General features: G+C 35.5%; 1 protein-coding gene across 1 annotated transcript in view; it reads left to right on the top strand.

The window, feature by feature from the left end:
• Usp34 (ubiquitin specific peptidase 34) overlaps positions 1-20,515 on the top strand; it is a 206,073-nt gene that overhangs the window by 1,223 nt on the left and 184,335 nt on the right. Inside the window, 4 exon segments of the mRNA XM_019205320.2 lie at positions 2,943-2,993; positions 3,159-3,308; positions 11,777-11,844; positions 18,993-19,185. Of these exon segments, the coding sequence (XP_019060865.1) occupies positions 2,943-2,993; positions 3,159-3,308; positions 11,777-11,844; positions 18,993-19,185 (462 nt within the window).

The raw sequence follows: 20,515 nt of genomic DNA, 5'->3' as shown, positions 1-20,515 counted from the left end.
TTTTGCATATTTCCTGTCCATTTTGGGATGAAAATTGTGGCCATTAGAAAATCTATCCCATGGTATTTTATTTTATTTCTTTTTGGTACCAGAGATCGAACTCGGGTCCTTGCGCTTGCAAGGCAGGTGGCGGAACCCCTGAGCTAAATCCCTGGCCTTTTTTTTTTTTTTTTTTTTTTTTTTGTACTGGGATTGAACTTGGGTCCTTTTGCTAATCATGTGGTGTTTTAAAATTTTTTTAAGTTTCTCTTTTCAGATTATTTGTTCTGTAACTTTTAACTTTGCTTCTCTAAATTTTTCTTTTTTTTCTTCTTCCTGCCCCCCCTTTTTCCTCCCTTTTCCCTCTCTCACTACCATTCTTTAAACTAGGGGTTGAATGCAAGCCTTGCCTTTAACTTATTTTTCTAGAAAATAATAGTCTTTTCTTTTCTGGTACCAGGGATCAAACTCGGGACCTTGTGCTGGTGGGCACCAGGGAGGTGGTGGCACCACTGAGCTAAATACCTGGCCCATTAATAACCCTTTTTTGTTAGAATATTTTCGTATTGAATTTTGTGGTCTGTGGCTATACATCCCTGAATGTACCCAGTTTTGTCTGAATTGAGAGATTTATGTAAAAATACAGCACAAGGAGTCAATATTTTTCCAATTAGAATCGTCCATAAGAATATATTAAATCAGATTGTACTTCATTCTAGAATTCTTAGACTCTTTTCATGGAGAAAATTGTTTTCAGTTCTTAATTTTTTTATGAGTATATATTTGCATTACATAATACATTCCTTTTGGAGAGTTGGCACAGGTACATAAGCAAACTTTTAAAAGATTCTGTTAACATAAGATACATTAAACATTCTAAAAAATACATATCTGAATCTTTTCAACAAAAAGGAAGCCATCATTCAAACCTGAAAGATTTAATCTTCAGAACATGGTGAAATTGTATTTTATTGTCTTAACTTAGTTATGGAAAATTGTTAGAAATAGTTTGGTTAGGGACCTTGATGTGGGAAATTCATATGGGTTAGGGTTAGAATAATTTTTTCCAGCTAACCTTTTGGTTGTTGTTACGGGGATCAAACTCAGGACCTTGTGCTTTTGAGGCAGGTGTGGTGTTGCTGAGCTACATTTCCAGGCCCAGCTAGCCCATTTTTTAATGATAGAACTATATGAGTACTAAATCTGCTATTTTATTCCTAAAAATCGGTGTGTTCATTTGTGATTATTTTCATTTTCAAAAATTACATTCTTCCATACTTTCAATAATATTTCCATACTTTTTCCATAATAATACTTACTATTACTCTTCTTGAAATCATTTTGTGACACTTTGTTGAAAGCAGTTATTTCATATGGTCTTTGAGGTAAAATTCTAATTAAAAACAACTCACATAGTAAGAAAAGACCTTTGTTGTAGTTACTTCAGTAGACAAAATTATTTTATAGTTAAATTATCTATCTTCCCTCCCTCCCTCCCTCTCTCCCTCCTTCCCTCCCTCTCTCCCTCCTTCCGTCTTTCTTTTATTTTTTTTTCTTTCTGTTACTGGGAACTGAACCTAGGGCTTTTACGCTGAGTTATGTTCTCTTCGCTTTTTATTTTGACAGAGGTTTTTGCCTGAGATGAGCTTGAATTTACACTCCTGCCTCTACCTCTTAGTGCTCAAGTTACAGACGTGCACCACTGTACAACAGATAGTGGAAATCAATGAATAGATTCCTTTGGCAGCTATTTTTCAGAGGATTGTGCCAGCTTTCTGACTAGAACATCAATATTTTCAGTGTAGCAAGTTTTAGAAATATTGCATCTATAAAATACAGACTTTAAAAACCTTGAACCTCTTTATCTTCTGAAAAATACCATTTTTACCTAATTAGCGCAAAACCTTCCAGACATTTAAAAAACTGTGATCATCAGAGCCTGATCATAAATCTTGTCAGTTATCTTTCTCTACTTGTACAACATAGCCACCTTATTCTTTTACAGCCTTTTGAAGGTATAACCTATATAGCATGAAAATTATTTGGTTAAATTAAGCTGTACAGATTATTTTTAGAATAGAGTTGTGCAGTCTTCTTATGTGATCGATAGATGACAATTATTTATTCATTTATTTATTTTTGTACCGGGGATTGAACTTGGGTCCTTGAGTGCTTGCAAGGCAGGTGGCGGAACTGCTGAGCTAAATCCTTGGCGATAGCAATTGTTTTTAAATTTAAGGTGTTATAGGACATTTCAGTGAGCATCATTATTACATATGGTTTCCAATACTTTGATTAGTTCCTCATGATGAGTATCCACAAAATGAATTGCTGGTTCAGAGGCAACATTGTGGAAGTCTTGAATGAACCTGTAGGGATTTACAGAGTGCAGTTTCAAAACCACTTAGTCAAATATATTTTTACAAGAATTATTTTGCCAGGGGTGATGGTGCACACACAGTACTCAGGTGGCTGAGCCAGGAGTATCGCAGCAAGTTTGAGGCCAGCCTGAGCTGCATAGTGAGTTCAAGGCCAACTTGAATGAACTACATAGCAAGACCTTTTCTCAAAACCCCCCAAAAATCCAAAAAACAAAAAAGACCCTGGTTTATAAGGAAAAGTTTAATTTTTAGTAAGGAAAGATACTATGTAGTACATACTTTTGAAATGTTCTTTCTGTGTGTGTGTGGAGGGGATTGAACTCAGGCCCTTGCACTTGGGAGGTATGTGGCAGAACCAATGAGCCAAATCCCTGGCCCTGAAATGTTCCTTTAAGAAGAGTTAAAATATATCTTAGAGTTGAATCATATTAGCTCAATTAGAAATGAATCTGTGATGATAAACAATTTCAGAACATTCTGTTAATTGAGTGTTTATAGAATTAATCTATTAGAAAATTGTATGCTTTTAAAATTGTTATTTAGTAGTTATGATCTAATTTTATTTACTTTTTTTTAAATTAGGATATATCAACTCAAGAAAGTAACATATTAGGGGCATTCTGTGATATGAATGTAAGTGTTCATCTCTTTTCATTCTAAGGTTTATACAAAATTTCCTACTTGGTTTTCTGTTCATATGCCAACTTTATTTCTATGTCTCATTAGCATCGCAGTATTGCTAATCAGTTTGTTTTTCATAAGTTTTAAGGTAATGTTATATTTTCTTTATTTTCTTAGGATGTAGAAGTGCCATTGCATTTGCTTCGTTATGTGTGTTTGTTTTGTGGGAAAAATGGCCTTTCCCTCATGAAGGATTGCTTCGAATATGGAACTCCTGAAACCTTGCCATTTCTAATAGCACATGCATTTATTACAGTTGTGTCTAATGTAAGTATTGTTTGGAATTGACAGCCATGCCTACCATTTCAGTAACATGAATTCTTTGTCTGGAAAAGGAGGGTTTTTAATAATTTACCTGTACATTAATGTTTTTTCCCTGGATATTTTTAAAAAGTTGAAAGCAGAAACTTTTTAGAAAAGATCTTTGTAATAAAATTCAAATATGAATAAGTTGGTGAGTTTTAAAATTTAAAATAGGCAGAGATAGTCATTACTACCTCTTATCTAAAATTGAACATAACAGATAAATTGAAGATAGGCTTGTGTTTGAAATTAAATTTTTCTTTCTGAGATTAAATACTGGATGAAAAATAACCAAGTATTTTGTTGCATTGTTTCTTTCTAGTCAAACTTTCTTTGTATTGAAGGAGGACCCTGGAAAGAAAGAACACTGAATGCACTGGAATTACTCAAGTTTATTGAATATCTAGACTTACATGTTTCCATATTTAAAATAAATGATCTGTAGGGGCCGGGAATTTAGTAGCTCAGTGGTTCCGCTGCCTGCCTTGCAAGCGCAAGGACCTGAGTTCAATCCCCGGTACCAAAAAATAAATAAATAAATAAAAAATAAAAGATCTATATCAGGATCATTTTTTAGTTCCAGAATTCCATGTTCTGTTCTCCCCTCCCCTCCCTCTTTCTCCCTCCCTCCCTTCTTCTTTTCCTGATAGGCTGAAAATACTGTGCTATGTACTGTGGCAGTGATGGATACAGGTTTTGTTTAGTTTTTATTTTCAGTACTGAGGTTTGAACTCAGGACCTTGCATTTGTGAGGCAGGTGCAGTGCCCCTGAGCTAAATCCCTGGCTCCAGGTTTGTACAATTACAGTTGAAACCTAAACTCACGCCTTAAATTTTGTTTTGATATTTGAGACAAGGTTTCACTATGTAGTTCAGGCTGACCTTGAACTCACTATGTAGCCTAGGCTGGCTGCCAATTTGCAGTATCTTCCTGGCTGAGCCTCCTGAGTGCTGAAATTATAGGTGTGCACCACCATGCCCAGCTCAAGCCTACAGATTAAAATTAATCTGTAAAATGAAAGTGATGACAATATTTACTTTAAAGGATTATTGTGAGGTTTAAAATTAAAGGCTAAATGTTGTGAGCTAAGCTAAACTTTTTCTCTTTCAAAAAACCCAAAAAAGCTAAGATTTAGGTTGGGTGTCGTTTTTGTTTATTTTGAATTTTATTTTTCGGGGGGTACCAGACATCGAACGTAGGAGGACCTTGTGCTTGTGAGACAGATAGCCTCACCACTGAGCTAAATCCCCGGCCCTGTTTTGAGCTTTTGAGACGACAGGGTCTTACTATGTAGTTAGTTCAGCCTGGCGTTGAACTCACTAGGTAGTCTAGGCTTGCCTCAAATTTATAGCAGTCCTCATGCCTCAGCCTGAGCGCTGGGATCACAGGTGTGTGCCAACACACCTGGCTGTTTTTTTTTGTTTTTGTTTGTTTTATTTTTTTCCATACCGGGGATCAAACTCAGGATCTTGTGCTTGGCAGAGGCAGGCGATGGCACCACTAAGCAAAATCTCTGGCTCAAGTTTGTATTTTATTTTTATTCTTTTTTTTGGTACCAGGGATTGAACTTGGGTCCTTGCGCTTCTGAGGCAGGCAGTGGCACCACTGAGCTAAATCCCCAGACCCTGTTTGTATTTTAATACTTTATAAATAGTAAGTTTTTAATGACTGATGAATTTTACTCATTTTAGCTCCTATTGAGTACCTAACTATTATTGTTAGTCTGCTTTAATTAATTGATAGGAAATTTTATTAACTTTGGCTTCCTCTGAGAAAAAATGAAACCCAAACAATGTTGACATTGGAATTCTACACTGGTAATTTTATTATTATTATTGTTATTATTAATTTTATTTTATTTTATATTTTGGTACTGGGGATTGAACTCAGTGTCTTGTATTTGCAAGGCAGGTGGCAGAATCACTGAGCTAAATCCCCAGCCCTACACTGGTTATTTTAGAGAAGACAAAAAACTGACCTCTAAAATTCACAAAATAGCCATTACTCTGGGTATGTGTGTGTGTTATTTACCAGGAATTGAACCCAGGGCATTGTGCATGCTAGGCACTGAGCTATATCTCCAGCTAACTTATATTTTATATCAAAGGGCCCCCCCACCTTTGTGATCCTAGAGATCAAACCGAGAGTCTTGTCTTGCTAGGTTATTAAGTGCTCTAATCAAACTTACTTAACTCTCATTTGGCACTTTTTTTTCATAATAAAAATTTTAGATTTGACCCTCAGTCTACATTCCATTTTCTTTAATATTGTCAATACTTTGGTGGAAATGAAGAGCTTAAAGTTCTTTTTGTAATTATGGTTTCTGTATTCCTAGCACTTAAGGAGGCTAAGACAAGATGATCTCAAGTTTGAACTAATCCCAGGCAACTTTGTGTAACTCTGTCTCAAAAATGAAAAGGGGCTGGAGACATAGCTCAGTGGCAGAGCATCTGTGGGTTTGCGCTCCACAATCACAAACATGGGCTGGGGTTTAGCTTAGTGCTAAGTCCCTGGGTTCAGTTCCCTCTGCCACCAAAAACAAACAAACCCAAACAAACTCATGCTTTATATTATTACAGTTCTGCTTTTTGGGGTTTTAAAAATTTTTTTTTATTTTTTGGTACCAGGGATCGAACTCTGGTCTTTGCACTACTTGCAAGGCAGGCGGCAGAACCACTGAGCTAAATCCCTGGCCCGTTGTTTTTTTTAATGCTGGTGATATTTAAACTGTAAAGGTTTTGGTATGATTTCTGACTTTTTTTTTTTTGAGTTTTGAATACCCTACTGGAAGTTTTAATTAAATTTAATTAAAATTAAAATGGCATCTCTTTGTATGTGAGAAATTTTAGAATTTTCTAGGTACATCAAGTTCATCTAGAGGACAATACTTTCCTCTATGGGTCATTGTATAGATGTGATCATATCTTATGTCCTTTTCTCTTTTGAGTACTAGGCAGCTAGATCAGTGTTGTGTCTAGTGAGTCAGTGGCACCGCCCTAATCCTGGTAGTCTGAAAAGATAAAAGGAAGAGAAAGACCCTGTTAAGGTCCCTTGTTGCATTCTGCTTTCTTCCACGCCATGGACTATTTCCCTTGTTGCCTTTGCTACCTTTTGAGTGCCATGTTGTTTCTGCTCTTCAATCCCTCTTTGCCATCCCTGCCTTGGAGCCAGCTGATTATTGAATGAAACCTCTTTGAACTCTGAACTAAATAAACCCCTTCCCCTTTAACTTTGGGTGTTGGGTATTTTGTATCAGCAGTGAGGGAAAAGTAACTAACAGATTAGCTATGCTTTTTTGGTTTCACTTTGGCCAAAGTCCCTCTTTGGGAATATCTTAATTTACATGGGCTTTGTTGTTGTTGTATTTTCTTGGTACCGGGGATTGAACTCTGGACCTTGTGCTTGGGAGGCAAGCAGTGGTACCACTGAGCTAAACCCCCAGCCTACATGGGCTTTTACAAATGAAAGAAACTTCCACATTTAACAGTGAAAAAATACATTAGGTTTAGAGCAGCCCTTCTAAAGAAAAGAAAAAATATTCATGAGTTAATACTACTTTGGGTATAAGGTAAACCAACTACTTGTTTGTTTAATGATTATACTATATTACACGTGCATTAGAGAATGTTTATGTCATTTAATGAGAATGAGACTATTCTTTTTTTTTTTTTTTTTTTTTTTTGTAATGTGGATTTTTTTTTTTTTTTTTTTTTTTTTTTAGGATGATTCATTCTTCAATTTTTTGATATCGGGATCAAACTCAGGACCTTGGCTTTTACAAGGCAGGCATGGTGCCACTGAGCTAAATTCCCTGCCCTGATTAATTGTTCTTGGGGAAAAGTAGTTTTATTGGGTGGTTAGTACTATCTCTTAGAACCTGAACCTACAGTCCTGAGGTTTCCTCAGAGGAAAACTCATGTTCTTGGTTTTGAATTATCAACAAAGAAAGGAAAATGTCAGATCAAGGTTCAGTCCTAAAAATTTGCCATAACAGTTCTTAGCTAGCTCTGACTATTAGCGAATTTCTCAGTTTTGCACAAATATTATTGTACTTATTGTGTTCAAAAAATTATACCTGTAGCCATAGGAAAATCACAAAGACCTTATTAATATAGTTTTATTATTTTATTTTTGGGGGGTTGTTTAGATTTTTGTTGTTTTTGTTCTCTTTGGACAGTGTCTTGGTGTGTGGCTTAGGCTAGCCTTGAACTCACTGTAGCCCAAGCTATCCTTGAACTCAATGGTGTTCTTCCTACTTCAGTCTCCCAAGTGCTAAGATTAGTGCCACCTTGCCTGGCTTATTTTATTAATTTGAAATGGGCCCTTTATCTTCAGCAAGAGCAAATTATCAACAAGTTAGAGAAATAGATCATAAAGTCATAGATAAGTCCACAGAGAACTTGGGAGTTGATTTTGCTTCCCTTTGTTGAATTATATTTAATTCTAGCTTTAAAGCATCCTTCCTAAATCCTCAGCTTGTTACCTTGATTTGTTCATCTGAGACATAATAAGTTTTATTTTAAATTTATTTTACTTTATAAAATTAATTAATTTGAACAAGGTATTGCTCTGTAGTCCAGGCTTTTCTAGCTCACACTGGCTTAGACTATTGATTCTCCTGCCTTAGTTTCTGAGGGCTGGGATTACAAGTGTATACCACATAGCTATATTTTATTATAAATAGTCCACTAAAGACAAGAGATTTAAAAAATTTGTATGCATGGAGAAAAAAGAAGTACAAACGAGACTTAAAAAAAGAAATCTCTCAAATACATGCTTTAGAAAAGGTACCCCAGGGCGGGGGATTTAGCTTAGTGGTGCTGCTGCCTGCCTTGCAAGTGTAAGGTTCCTTTCTATCTCTGGTACCATTAAAAAAAAAAAAAAAAAAAAAAAAAAAAAAAAGAAAAGGAAAGGAAAGAAAAGGTACCTCAGCTTAAATTATTAAATAAAAGATGTAATCAGAAATGCAGGTTTGTGGGGGAATATAGTAATACTTGACACAATTATTTCTGAACTCGTTGATTGTCCAAAGACTGATTTCAGCACTAAGCACTGTTAAAACGAAGCAATTAGGCTAGGACTGTATATTTTCAGATATCTATAGAAGTTCTTATTTTATCACTTTATCAGAAGCAGCTCTGAATTAAAAAACTGTTTTGCTTCAGTAATAGAGGAACAGGGAACATAATTTTGCTATTAATGAGATTTTTTTTTTTTCTTTTTGGTTTTTTGAGACAGGGTCTCACTATGTAGTTGAGATTGACCTGGAACTCTATGTAGCCCACGCTGGTCTCAAACTCACAGCCATCCTCCTGCCTCAGCCTCCCGAGTGCTGGGATTACAGGCGTGCACCACCATGCCCGGGCTTATTAATGAGATTTTTAACTTGTAGTTAGGGTTGTTAAAATTCCATTAGCACAAAAGAGGAGAAAAGCAAACGCAAGACTCAAAATCTACAGTTACTAATGAAAAAAGCCCAATATATTCATTCTTATTATTTTTCATTTATAGTTGTGCTGTAAAGCATGCCAGTTTTTATAGATAAATAATTCTGAGTGTGAATTTAGTTCTTTGCATGCTACATAATTTTGATTTCATTGCTATAAGTCACTTTGGGGGTTGTGGTACTGGGGATCAAACTCAGGACCTTGTGCTTTCGAGACAGGTGGTGGCACCAGTGAGCAAAATCCCCGGCCCCAGTTTCACTTTTTTTACTTAGCAGAATGTTAATTTTAAGGGTTGGTGAATGATACCTCTTTTTTCTGTTAGAATTTTTAAATTTTAATAGGAAGTTTTTCTTTGTCATTTTTAATTTAAATTTTATTGTTTTTTCCTCTGCATAAAAGGTGTTTGTGCTTATTTTCTTCCCTCTAAAACCTTATTTTTGGTGTTTTTTTTTTTTTTGTTCATTTGATTTTTTTTTTTTTTTGCCTTGGTACCAGGTATCACAACTTGGCCTTTTGCTTGCAAGGCAGGCATTGGAACCACTGAACTAAAGTCGAACTTGATCTCACTGTTTAGCCTAAGCTAGCCTCAAACTCAAGGCAATTCACCTGCCTCATCCTCCTGAATGCTGGGATTACTGGCATGAGCCACCATGCTTGGCTTCTGTAAAGTATCTTAATAGAATTTTTGACCTTTTTAAATCTTGAAAAATAGTATTAATATAGGTAGCACACAAAATGATAACATGGCTCCTACCAAGAAACAAAACAGAATTCTCGGGCCGGGGGTTTAGTTCATTGATTCTGCTACCTGCTTTGCGCAGGCATAAGGACCCAAGTTCAATCCCCAGTACCAAAAAAAAAAAAAGGTGAGGGCAGAAAACAATTCTCCTTTATTATATCTCCAAACTACTCATTATCTCATCTCTTTCTCCAAAAACAGTTGATACTGGGCTGAGGATTTAGCTCAATGGTTCTGCCACCTGCCTTGCAAGTGCAAGGACCAGAGTTCTATCCCCGATACCAAAAACAAAACAAAAAAAACCAGTTGATATTTTTCTTTTTGTTCTGTTTTATTTTTGAGACAGGGTTCCCTGTATCGTTCAGGCTGTCCTTAACTTCACTATGTAGCCCAGGCTTTCCTTGAACTCGCAACAATCTTCTGACACAGCTGGGATTACAAGTGTGTGACAGCGTGTCTGACAGTTGATGCTTTTATGGTGATCATTTCTGCTGATTAGCTTTGTCTATTTTGTTAATCATGCAAATAGAATCACATACTCTGCTTTCTTTCATGCCTGGTTGCTTTTTTTAAAAAGTAAAATTTATATTGCTTGTAATTCTTAATCTGTTTATTTTCAATGGGGTATCTTTTCTTTCTTTTTTTTCGTGCGGAGGAATTGAACTCTGGACGTTGTGGTTGCAAGGCCGGTGGTGGAACCACTGATCTAAATCCCCGGCCCTTTACTCTATATTTTCTACAAATAAATATACCAGTGTGTTTCCATTTTATCAGTGATGGAGATTTAATTGACTACAGTTAATGATGATTATAGTTAATCTTTTTGGTGTACATGTATATGTTGTATGCATTTCATTTGAGTATATATCTAGAATTAGAATTTTTTGATGTTATAAAAAGTTTTTCAAGACTATACTCTGTTCCTGGAATATAAGAAAAAAATCCCATATCATATGTATGATTTATATGTACATATTTGTGTGCAGGTGCATTTATTTTTATTTTCTAAGCAGCAGTCTTGCAAAAAAATTAATTTTAATGTTTACATGATCAAATTTCATAATTTTTAAAAAATTAGAGTAATACTAATTTTTATTCTTTTGTTCTGATCTTTAATTTTCCTGCCTTATTATGAAGGACCTTGAGTTTATGTAAAATTGAATTTTTTTTTTTATTCTAAGTGTAAGAGGAGAAGTTTCAGCATTTTGCCATTATTTTGTATGTCCTATAGGGTTTCTATAGATGTCTATTATCTGATTATAGTGAATACATATTCTTTGTTCCCAAATTTGTTTTTGATATTGTTTGGCTAGAATTTTTATGATACATATGTCACTAATTTTGAGAATAGTATAATGTAAGCACATGGAATTCAGAAATGTTCAGAATATCATGTAAAAAGTAAAGAAACAGATTTATTACAACTTATGTTATAACTCAGTTGAAGGTTGCTTTCAGCAAGAGCTTATTTCATAAATAGTTATGTAATCAGTATGTGATTATAAAATCTAATTGCCCTACGTAGTTATTGAAGTGACTAGAAATCATAAGTAATTGATATTTTTTGAAAGGAAGCAGCATGAGATAGTTTATTAAAAAGATGGTTGATTTAAGATAATTTAGTGCTTTGTATGGAAGTTCCTATACAAAGAGGTATAGAGGCTGGGCATGGTAGTGCACGCCTATAAACTCAGCACTGGGGAGGCTGAGGCAGAGGAATTGCTGCAAGTTTGAGGCCAGCCTGGACTACATGTTTTTAAGGCCAGCCCGAACTACGAAGACCCTGTCTCAATAAATAAATAATAGAATATACATTCTTTTTTATTATTGTTTTTTGTTTTGGTTTTTTGAGACAGGGTGTCACTCTGTAGTTGAGACTGACCTGGAGCTCACTATGTAGCCCAGACTGGTCTCGAACTCAAAGCGATCCTCCTGCCCCAGCCTCACAAGTGCTGGGATTACAGGTGTGTGCCACCATGCCCAGCTACATTCTTTTTTAAAAGAAGAGGTTTAGGGAAGCATATAGGTAGAAGATATTATTTGAATAGGTGGTTTTCCTTTCAGCAAGGATCTAGTATTTTTCAGATTGATTTTATTTGTATAATACGTTAGAATCCTATTTTGTAGCTTATTTTCAAAATTGATTTAACAGTATAGTTTTAGAGGCAGCAAAAAAGTGCTTATTTTTATTTTAGTGAACGATTTCACATATTAAACATTAATGTCATCTTTGTGTTTCTTTATAGATTAGAATATGGCTTCATATTCCTGCTGTCATGCAGCACATTATACCTTTTAGGACCTATGTTATCAGGTGAGTTTGTAAAATTTTCCCCATTATTAATTTAACATTTAAATTTATAGCACAGAATTATAGTATTGAATGTCTCTTATGGTCACATCCTCAAGAAAAACTTTCACTTCATAGTTTGATATATACTATTAAGGATGTATATGATTTTATGTTTAAGATTAACTTTTTTTCCTTTGCTTTTTGAAACAGGGTCTTGGTGTATGTAGTTCAGGCTGTCCTGTAACTATGGCCATTCTCTTACCTAGCCTCCCAAGTGCTGGAGTTACAGGCTTATGCCACCACACCCAATTTAATGTTAACTTTTTAGTGATTTAGGTTGCACTTGTTTTTTCTTTGCATGGTTTTTAAACATGAGTATATAAAAATAAAAGATTAATAACAGTTATTCTGTATTCAGTCGAATACTAAGTATTCTGTTGTCACTGGGGATATGGCAGAGAAAAAAATCGATTTAAACATGTATATAAAAAATAAATATATAATATAGTACATCAGAAACTGCTAAGTACTATAGGATAAATAGCAAAAACCAAGTAAGAGTTCTAGAGAATGGGTTACAGGGGCAGAGAAGGGAGTTTTGTTTTGTTCTTTTTTTAAAATAAGTAATAATTTCTGCATTGACATGAAAAGTGCAAGGAACAAAAGCAAAATAAACATCTGAGAAATATTTAAATATTTCTTGAAGTATAAAGGAAACAATCAACTAAATGAAAATGTAGCCCATAGAATAAGAGAAAAAATATATACATACACATATATATTATATAAAGAATAACCCCCTACAGTGATAAGCAGTTAACATTCAAGGTATATGTGAAACTCATGAACTCCATCAACAAAAAATAAATTACCTGATGAAAATATGAGCAAAAGATTTGTGTACTATTACAGTTTATTCACACCAGAGAAACTATTCAGTATTTACACATGTGTGACTTATTTATTTCACTTAGGAGTATATTCCCAATATGTATCCATTTTCCTATAAAGGAATCTAATTTCTCATTCTGTATGGCTGAGTAGTATTCCATTTTATAGAAAAACCACATCATCTTTATCCAATCTCCAACTGATGGGCAAATGGGCTGTTTCCAAGTTTTAGCTATTACAAACTATGTCGCTATAAACATGGTTGTGCATATATCACTCTGGTGTGATTCTTTTAATTCTTTTGGAAAGATACCCAGGAGAGGGATGGCTGGGTCAAATGGAACCTCTAATCCTAGTTCTTTGAGGTATCTCCATATTGATTTCCATAGTGGTTGTACCAGACTGCACTCCCACCAACAATGGAGAAGGGTTCCTTTCTCCCCACAACCCCGCCAACATTTGTTATTAGTTGATTTCTTGATGGCAGCTATTTGTGGGGTGAGGTGGAATCTCAGTGTTGTTTTCATCTGCATCTCTCGAATGACCAATGATGTGGAACATTTTTTCATATATTTACTTTCTGCTTTTCTTTGTCTGAGAAATATCTGTTCATTTCAAATGCCCATTTTTGAATTGGGTCTTTATACTTGGAGGGACTGATTGTTTTGAGTTCTTTAGAGATTCTAGATAATAGTCCTTTGTCTGAAGAACAGCTGGTAAAAATTTTTTCCCACATTGTTGGTTGTCTCTTAGTTCTGTTGATGGTTTCTTTTGAAGTGCAGAAGCTTTTTAACAAGATGAGATCCCAATTGTTGATTCTTTCCTCTAGTTGCCATACTACTGAGGATTTGTTCATAAAGCCTTTTCCTGTGCCGGTGTCTTCAAGAGTTCTGCCTAACTTATCTTCCAGCAAGTTTAATGTTTCTTTTTTAATATATAGATCTTTAATCCACTTGGATTTTAATTTAGTTCATGGTGAAAGATAAGGGTCCAGTTTTAATCTTTGGCAGGTTGAGATCCAGTTTTTCCAACACCATTTGTTAAAGAGGCCATTCTTCCTCCAGTGGGGATGGTCAGCTCCTTTATCAAGATGAGGTAGCTGAGTATATCATAAGTTGTTTTTGTGTGTTCCAATCTGTTCCACTGATCCTCAGGTCTGTTTCTTTGCCAGTACCATGCTGCTTTTATCACAGTGGCTTTGCAGTATAGTTTCAAATTGGAAATTGTTATACCTGCTGCCATGTGTCTGTTGCCTGGTATGGCATTTGCTATTCTAGGTCTCTTATGGATCCAAATGAATTTTTGGATTCTCCTTTCTAGTTCTGTGAAGTATAGTGTTGGAATTTCAATTGGCATTGCATTGAATCTGTATAGCAGTTTTGGTAGTATGGCCATTTTCACTATGTTGATTCTTCCTACCCAGGAGCAGGGGAGATCTTTCCATTTTCTTATATCCTCTTCGATCTCTTTTATCAGAGTGCTGTAGTTTTCAGTGTAGAGGTCTTTTGCTTCTTTTGTTAGATTGATTCCTGGATACTTCATTTTTTTTGGATGCTATTGTGAAAGGAATTGTTTCCCTAATTTCTTGCTCAGTGAGTCTGTTTTTCTGTGTGTGTGTGTGTGTGTGTGTGTGTGTGTGTGTGTGTGTGTGTGTATAAGAAGGCTATTGATTTTTAGGAGTTGACTTTGTATCCAGCTACTCTGCTAAAAGTGTCAATTAAGTCTAGAAGTCTTTTGGTAGAGTTTTTTGGGTCTTCAATGTAGAGTATGATATTGTCAGCAAATAATTACTGTTTAACTTCTTCCTTTCCTATCTTTATTGCTTTAATTTCTTTCTCTTGTCTAATTGCTTTGGCTAATGTTTCCAGAACTATATTGAAAAGGAGTGGTGATAATGGGCATCCTTGTCTTGTTCCTGATTTTAACATGAAAGTTTTCAGTTTTTGGCCATTTAATATGATGTTGGCTGTTGGTTTTTCATAAATAGCCTTCATTAAGTTGAGATATAGACCATCTATTCCAATTTTTTGCAGAGTTTTTATCATGAATGGGTGTTGAATTTTGTTAAATGCTTTTTCTGCATCTAATGAGAGGATCATATGGTTTTTGTCCTTCACACTGTTAATATAGTGTATTACATTTATTGACTTACATATGTTGAACCATCCTTGCATCCCTGGAATAAATCCAACTTGGTCAGGATGAATGATCTTCTTGATGATCCTTGGTATTCTTTTTATTAGTATCTTATTAAGGATTTTTGCATCTATATTCATTAAGGAGTTCTCTTTTTTAGTTGGGTCTTTCCCTGGTTTGGGAAGTGATACTTGCTTCCAGGAATAAATTTGGAAGTATTGCTTCCCTTTCAATTTCATTGAAAAGTCTGAAGAGTAATGGCAGTAGTTCTGTAAATGTCTTATAAAATTCAACGGTGAATCCATCAGGACCTGGCCTTTTCTTTGTTGGTAAATTTTTAATTAAATTTTCAATTTCACTGATTGTAATTGGGATGTTTAAAATGTTTTTATCTTCTTTGTTCAATTTTGATAATTCATAAGTATCTAGAAATCTGTGCATTTCTTCTGTGTTTTCCTTTTTGTTAGAGTACAGGTTCTCAAAGTAGTATTGACTATCCTCTGGATTTCTTTTGGATCTGTTGTGACTTCGCCTTTTTCATTCCTAATTGCATGGATCTGAGCTTTTCCTTTTTTTGATAAGATTAGCTTAAGGGTTTATTAATATTATTTATTCTTTCAAAAAACCGACTCTTCCATTCATTTATTTTTTGTATGGTTTTCTTAGTTTTCATTGCATTGATTTCTGCTCTGATCTTTATAATTTCCTCTCTTGTTTGAGCTTTGGGTTTTTCTTGCTCTTTTTCTAGGAGTCTAAGATTCATCATTAGGTTGCTTATTTTAGCACACTCAATTTTCCTAGTGTGGGCATTCAATGCTATAAATTTTCCATGTAGAACTGCTTTCATTGTGCCCCATATATTCCTGTATGTTGTATTCACATTTTCATTTATTTGTAAAAACTGCATGGTTTCTTCTTTAATTTCCTTTGTGATCCATTGATTATTTAGGAGAGTATTATTGACTTTCCATGTGTTTGTGAAGTTCCTACGGTTTCTTGTGCTATTGATCTCCAGCTTGATTGCAGTATAATCTGATAATACACAGGGAATAACTTCGATTCTTTTGCATTTATTCAAATCTGTTCTGTGAGCTAATATATGATCTATCTTGGAGAATGACTCATGTGCAGCCGAAAAGAATGTACATTCTGATTTTGTGGGGTGGAACACTCTATAGGTGTCTAATAAGTGCATGCGTTCAAAAGCTTGGTTCAATTCTAGTACTTCGTTGTTGGTTTTTTGCCTAGATGATCTGTCTATTTGTGAAAGTGGGGTATTTAGATCCCCCGCTACAATTGTATTAGTGCTTATTTGGTTTTTCATGTTTCTTAATATTTCTGTTTTTTGAGAAAGGCTCTTGCTGCATTGTTCAGGCTGACCTTAAATTCACTATGTAGCCCACGCTGGCTTTAAATTCAGGTGATCTTCCTGCCTCAGCCTCCTAAGTGCTGGGATTACAGATGGGCACTACCATACCCAGCTGTGGTAAAATTTTAAATGTGGAGGTGGGGAAAGGGAAGTTCTCATTGAGGAAAAGATGATACTTGAATTTTGTTTAGGTCTCAAATCTAAGAAGAAAGTAGAGGAAGTGTATTGAGTAGATTCAGAGTATGAACTATCAGTTCAAAGAATTAGTTTTTTTTTATTAAAAAAATCAGGAATTCTTTATACCTCTTTCTTATTCACACACAAACATTTGAGTGCCTGTTATTTTCTGGTACTGTTTGAGTTCCTGGAGGAAGATGAAGATAACACAGATAGTATAATATCATAGGGAATGTAAGGCTTTTCTGAAAGGTGCCCTCTGAATCAGCTGATTAGATGATAGAGGATACACATTGGCATAGCCATACAGAAGGAACATATGAACACAGGCTTTGTTTTTTGTTTTTGTTTTTGTACTAGGGATCAAACTCAGGATCCTGTGCTTGCGAGCTAATCCTGAGCTAAATCCCTGGCCCATGAACATAAGCTTTGAATTTTTTTTTTTTAAGACTGGGTCTCACTTTGTAGTTCAGACTGGCCTTGAACTCACTGTGTAGCCCAGGCTGGCCTCAAACTGAGTCATCCTCTTGCCTCAGCTTGAGATTACAGTTGTGTGCTACCATACCTAGCTGTCTTCGAATTTAGAAAGAGTAGGACATCTTAACCATGGAGAAGTAGACTGAGATGGAGCCTAATATGTAACGGTGATATAATTATGATATAAGATTGAAGTGATAAACAGGGCCAGAGTTTTTCAAGGTCTTTGCGCTTTTGTGAAGTTTGGATATAATTTTAACAATGGGAATCTATTGAAGGTTTTTTTTTTTTTTCAGCATGAGTCATGGTTATTTTTAAAAAATCACTTTGGCTTTTAAGTTTGTTATAAATTGTAGTGGGACTGGAATAGAAACTAGTAGGCTAATTAAAATGGTGCTGTGATCTTGGAAAGAAATTATGTTACTTACACTAGCACTGGTAATCATGGTATATAAAAGAAAACTGTAGCTTTCTGGACTACACCAACAGTGATCCCCTCTCCATATTTCTCTGTTGTACTGTGTTTCTCTGTTGTGACAGATATGAAAGACTAGCTGAGTTTAAAGACAGGACTTTGGTCGGGGATTTGGCTCAGTGGCACTGCACCTGCTTTATAAACACAAGGTCCTGAGTTCAATCCTTGGTACCCCCCCCCCAAAAAAAGACAGGACTTTGACATGTCAGTAGAAAACTTAAGTGATGGCTTGCAAATTAAGAGTATGAGCCTGTAGTTCAGAACAGACTAATAAAAGAGTTGTCAGCCTAAACACAGTTCTAAGAACCAGGGATAGAAGATACATAAATCTAGAACAGTGCCCCATAACAGTTGATTTTGCTATGTAAGCAAACAACCCTTAATCTAGTATCTTTAAAAAATAGCCATTTATAATTTCTCTGGTTGGCTAGATGGTTCTATTGATCTGGGCTGACGTGATGGTCTAGTACAGCCTTATGTATACATTCCACGATTGGCAGGCTGATGGGTGGGAGATTCATACATGTACATGCTAGAGTTGCTTGCACCAGCCAAATCTCTTCTGTGTAGTGGGCTAACCTGGGACTCCTCTGAGTGTGGAAGAGTTTCCAATAATGGGGGGCAAGCTCAAAGGCTTTTCAGCTTCTGCTAGGTCACAGCTGTTATCCTGTTGACCAGAGCAAGTTACATTACAAAGCCAAATTCAAGGGGGTAATGACACAAATGACATTTCTTTTCTTCTTCTCCTTCTCCCTACCCTCACCTCTAACCCCACTGGTGGTACAGCTTAGGGCCTTGTGCATTCTAGACAAGTGTTTTACCATTGAGGTACATCCCCATCCACAGATGATATTTCTTGTTAGGAGGAGTAGTGAAGTCAAATTGCAGAGACTTTCTGTGTATTATAATGGGAAGAATTTATGGCCATTTTGCTTTTATTACAGGCCCCAAGAAGCACTGATGTTGAAAGTTTAGATTCAAAGAAGGAGTCACCCAAAAAGATTAATCTGTATCTAGTCAGAAAACTAGATGTTTATGGATTTTAGAAGCAAAAAGAATAACGCTTAATGTACATATGTTAAAGATTTTGGCTTTTAGAGGAAGAAATATACTGTCTAGGAAGTCATCTAAAATTTACTAACATAGGAACTGTCAATATGATAGATCTTAAAGAATAATAAGTTTTTACATGAGATACAGAGCCCTATGTTTTTTTCACAATAGGGCTGTAATTCAGATGTCTTAATGCTGAGTGACTTGAACTGCTGGTGGTACCCGCATGACTGTGCTATACTTGACTGTACCACTTCTACCACCAATGGTACAAGCTGCTCAGTGGACTGTCATGCCTGTACTACCAGTAGCTCAAGTTGGCAGGAATGACTTGGCTCTTGGCAGTTTCTGCCAAGTTGAACTTGGAGCCAGAAAGACACATTGCCACAGGTCGAGAGTCCTTTAAGCATCACATAGAAATACCCTATATTGGGAGTAAATCTAAGGATGCCAGATTGTACTATACTAAATATTATGTAAGTATGGAGAACAGAAGCATTATTGAATTTGTGGGTGTCTTTAGCAGCATTTTGTGAAAATTTAAAAAGTTTTTTTTGAGGTTTGTATATTTTCTCTTTTTGAATCATTCAGGTATTTATGCAAGCTGTCTGACCAGGAGTTACGGCAGAGTGCAGCTCGTAATATGGCTGACTTAATGTGGAGCACAGTGAAAGAACCGTTGGATACAACACTATGCTTTGATAAAGAAAGCCTAGATCTTGCATTTAAGTACTTTATGTCCCCTACTTTGACTATGAGGTTGGCTGGATTGAGTCAGATAACAGTAAGTTCCATTTGCTTTATTTTTTATCAATTTTATTTGCTTGTCGTACTATCAGAATTATTACTCATTGTGAAATCCTTTATGCTAGGTATTAGGCTAAGTGATTTACATGGATTACTTTGTATTGTCACAAGTAATTTCTATATTTTCCTTATTTTAAAAATGAGACTGAGGTATATAGATTTATAAAGATTTATACTTTAGATTTTTTATTTCAGGGTCTCTTTTATCAGTTTTTGTATTTTATTTTTTGAGTTAGGATTTCATTTTGTTGTCCATGCTGGACTTGAATTCCTGAATTCACCGCCCAGTCTCATTACAGTTTAGCCTCTAAGTAGCTGACACTATAGGCATATGCCACTGTACCTGGTCACCATTTAAAAATTCATTTTTTAATTGAAAAAGCAATGTTTTGTGAGACAAAAGAACTATAGAGGATTGTAGTTACTCAGTTTAACAGGTAGAAGACAAAGATGATTAGGCCATGGGTGAAATTTGACTAATAATAGTGTCTTTTTTTGTTCGTTTATTTTGTTTTGTTTTTTTGGTTTTGTTTTTTAAGATAGGGTCTCACTATGTAGTTGAGATTGACATGGAACTCATTATGTAGTCCATGCTGGTCTCGAACTCACTGCACTCTTCCTGCCTCAGCCTCCCAAGTGCTGGGATTACAGGCATGCACCACCACACCCGGCTTCAATAATGTCTTGTTTTATATAGTATTAAATGTCATTTATGTGAGAAGTCATGTAAAAATGTATATTCTTGCCAGGCATGGTGGTGCATTCCTGTTATCCCAGCACTTGGGAGGCTGAGGCAGGAGGATCACTGTGAATTTGAGACCAGCCTGGGGTACTCAGTGAGTTCCAGGGAAGTCTGAACTACATAGTGAGACCCTGTTTCAAGAAAAAAAAAGTGTATTTTTGGCTTCTTTTGGAGAAGGGGTTTGGAAGATATCCTTGGGTCTGAATTCTTGCGTGACGGTAGTTTGCTAGAGATAAGTATACCTTTCGTGGTTTGCTTCTACAGTCCTCATTAGCTTTATTCCTTTACATTTCTTGTTTTTGTAGTATAGTTACATTGTAAATTTGAATTAGCTAAAAAAATTTTTTTCCTGTTGCTGGGGATCGAATTCAGGACCTTGCACTTGGTGAGGTGTGCGGCAGAATCACTGAGTAAATCCCTGGCCCTGAATTAGCTAAATTTTACCCATATAGTAGGCTTCATAAATAAAAGACTTCTTGACATTTTCCTAGGTAAATTTTAAATGGGAGGATTTTCTAATCTGTAATGACATTACTTGCTGCCTTGCATTGGCTATTTGTTTTTT

This window comes from Fukomys damarensis, unplaced genomic scaffold, assembly GCF_012274545.1.
Source record: "Fukomys damarensis isolate Sample0158 unplaced genomic scaffold, DMR_v1.0_HiC HiC_scaffold_2, whole genome shotgun sequence".
NCBI classification, from domain to species: Eukaryota; Metazoa; Chordata; class Mammalia; order Rodentia; family Bathyergidae; genus Fukomys; species Fukomys damarensis.
This window is presented reverse-complemented; position numbering and strand designations above follow the sequence as displayed.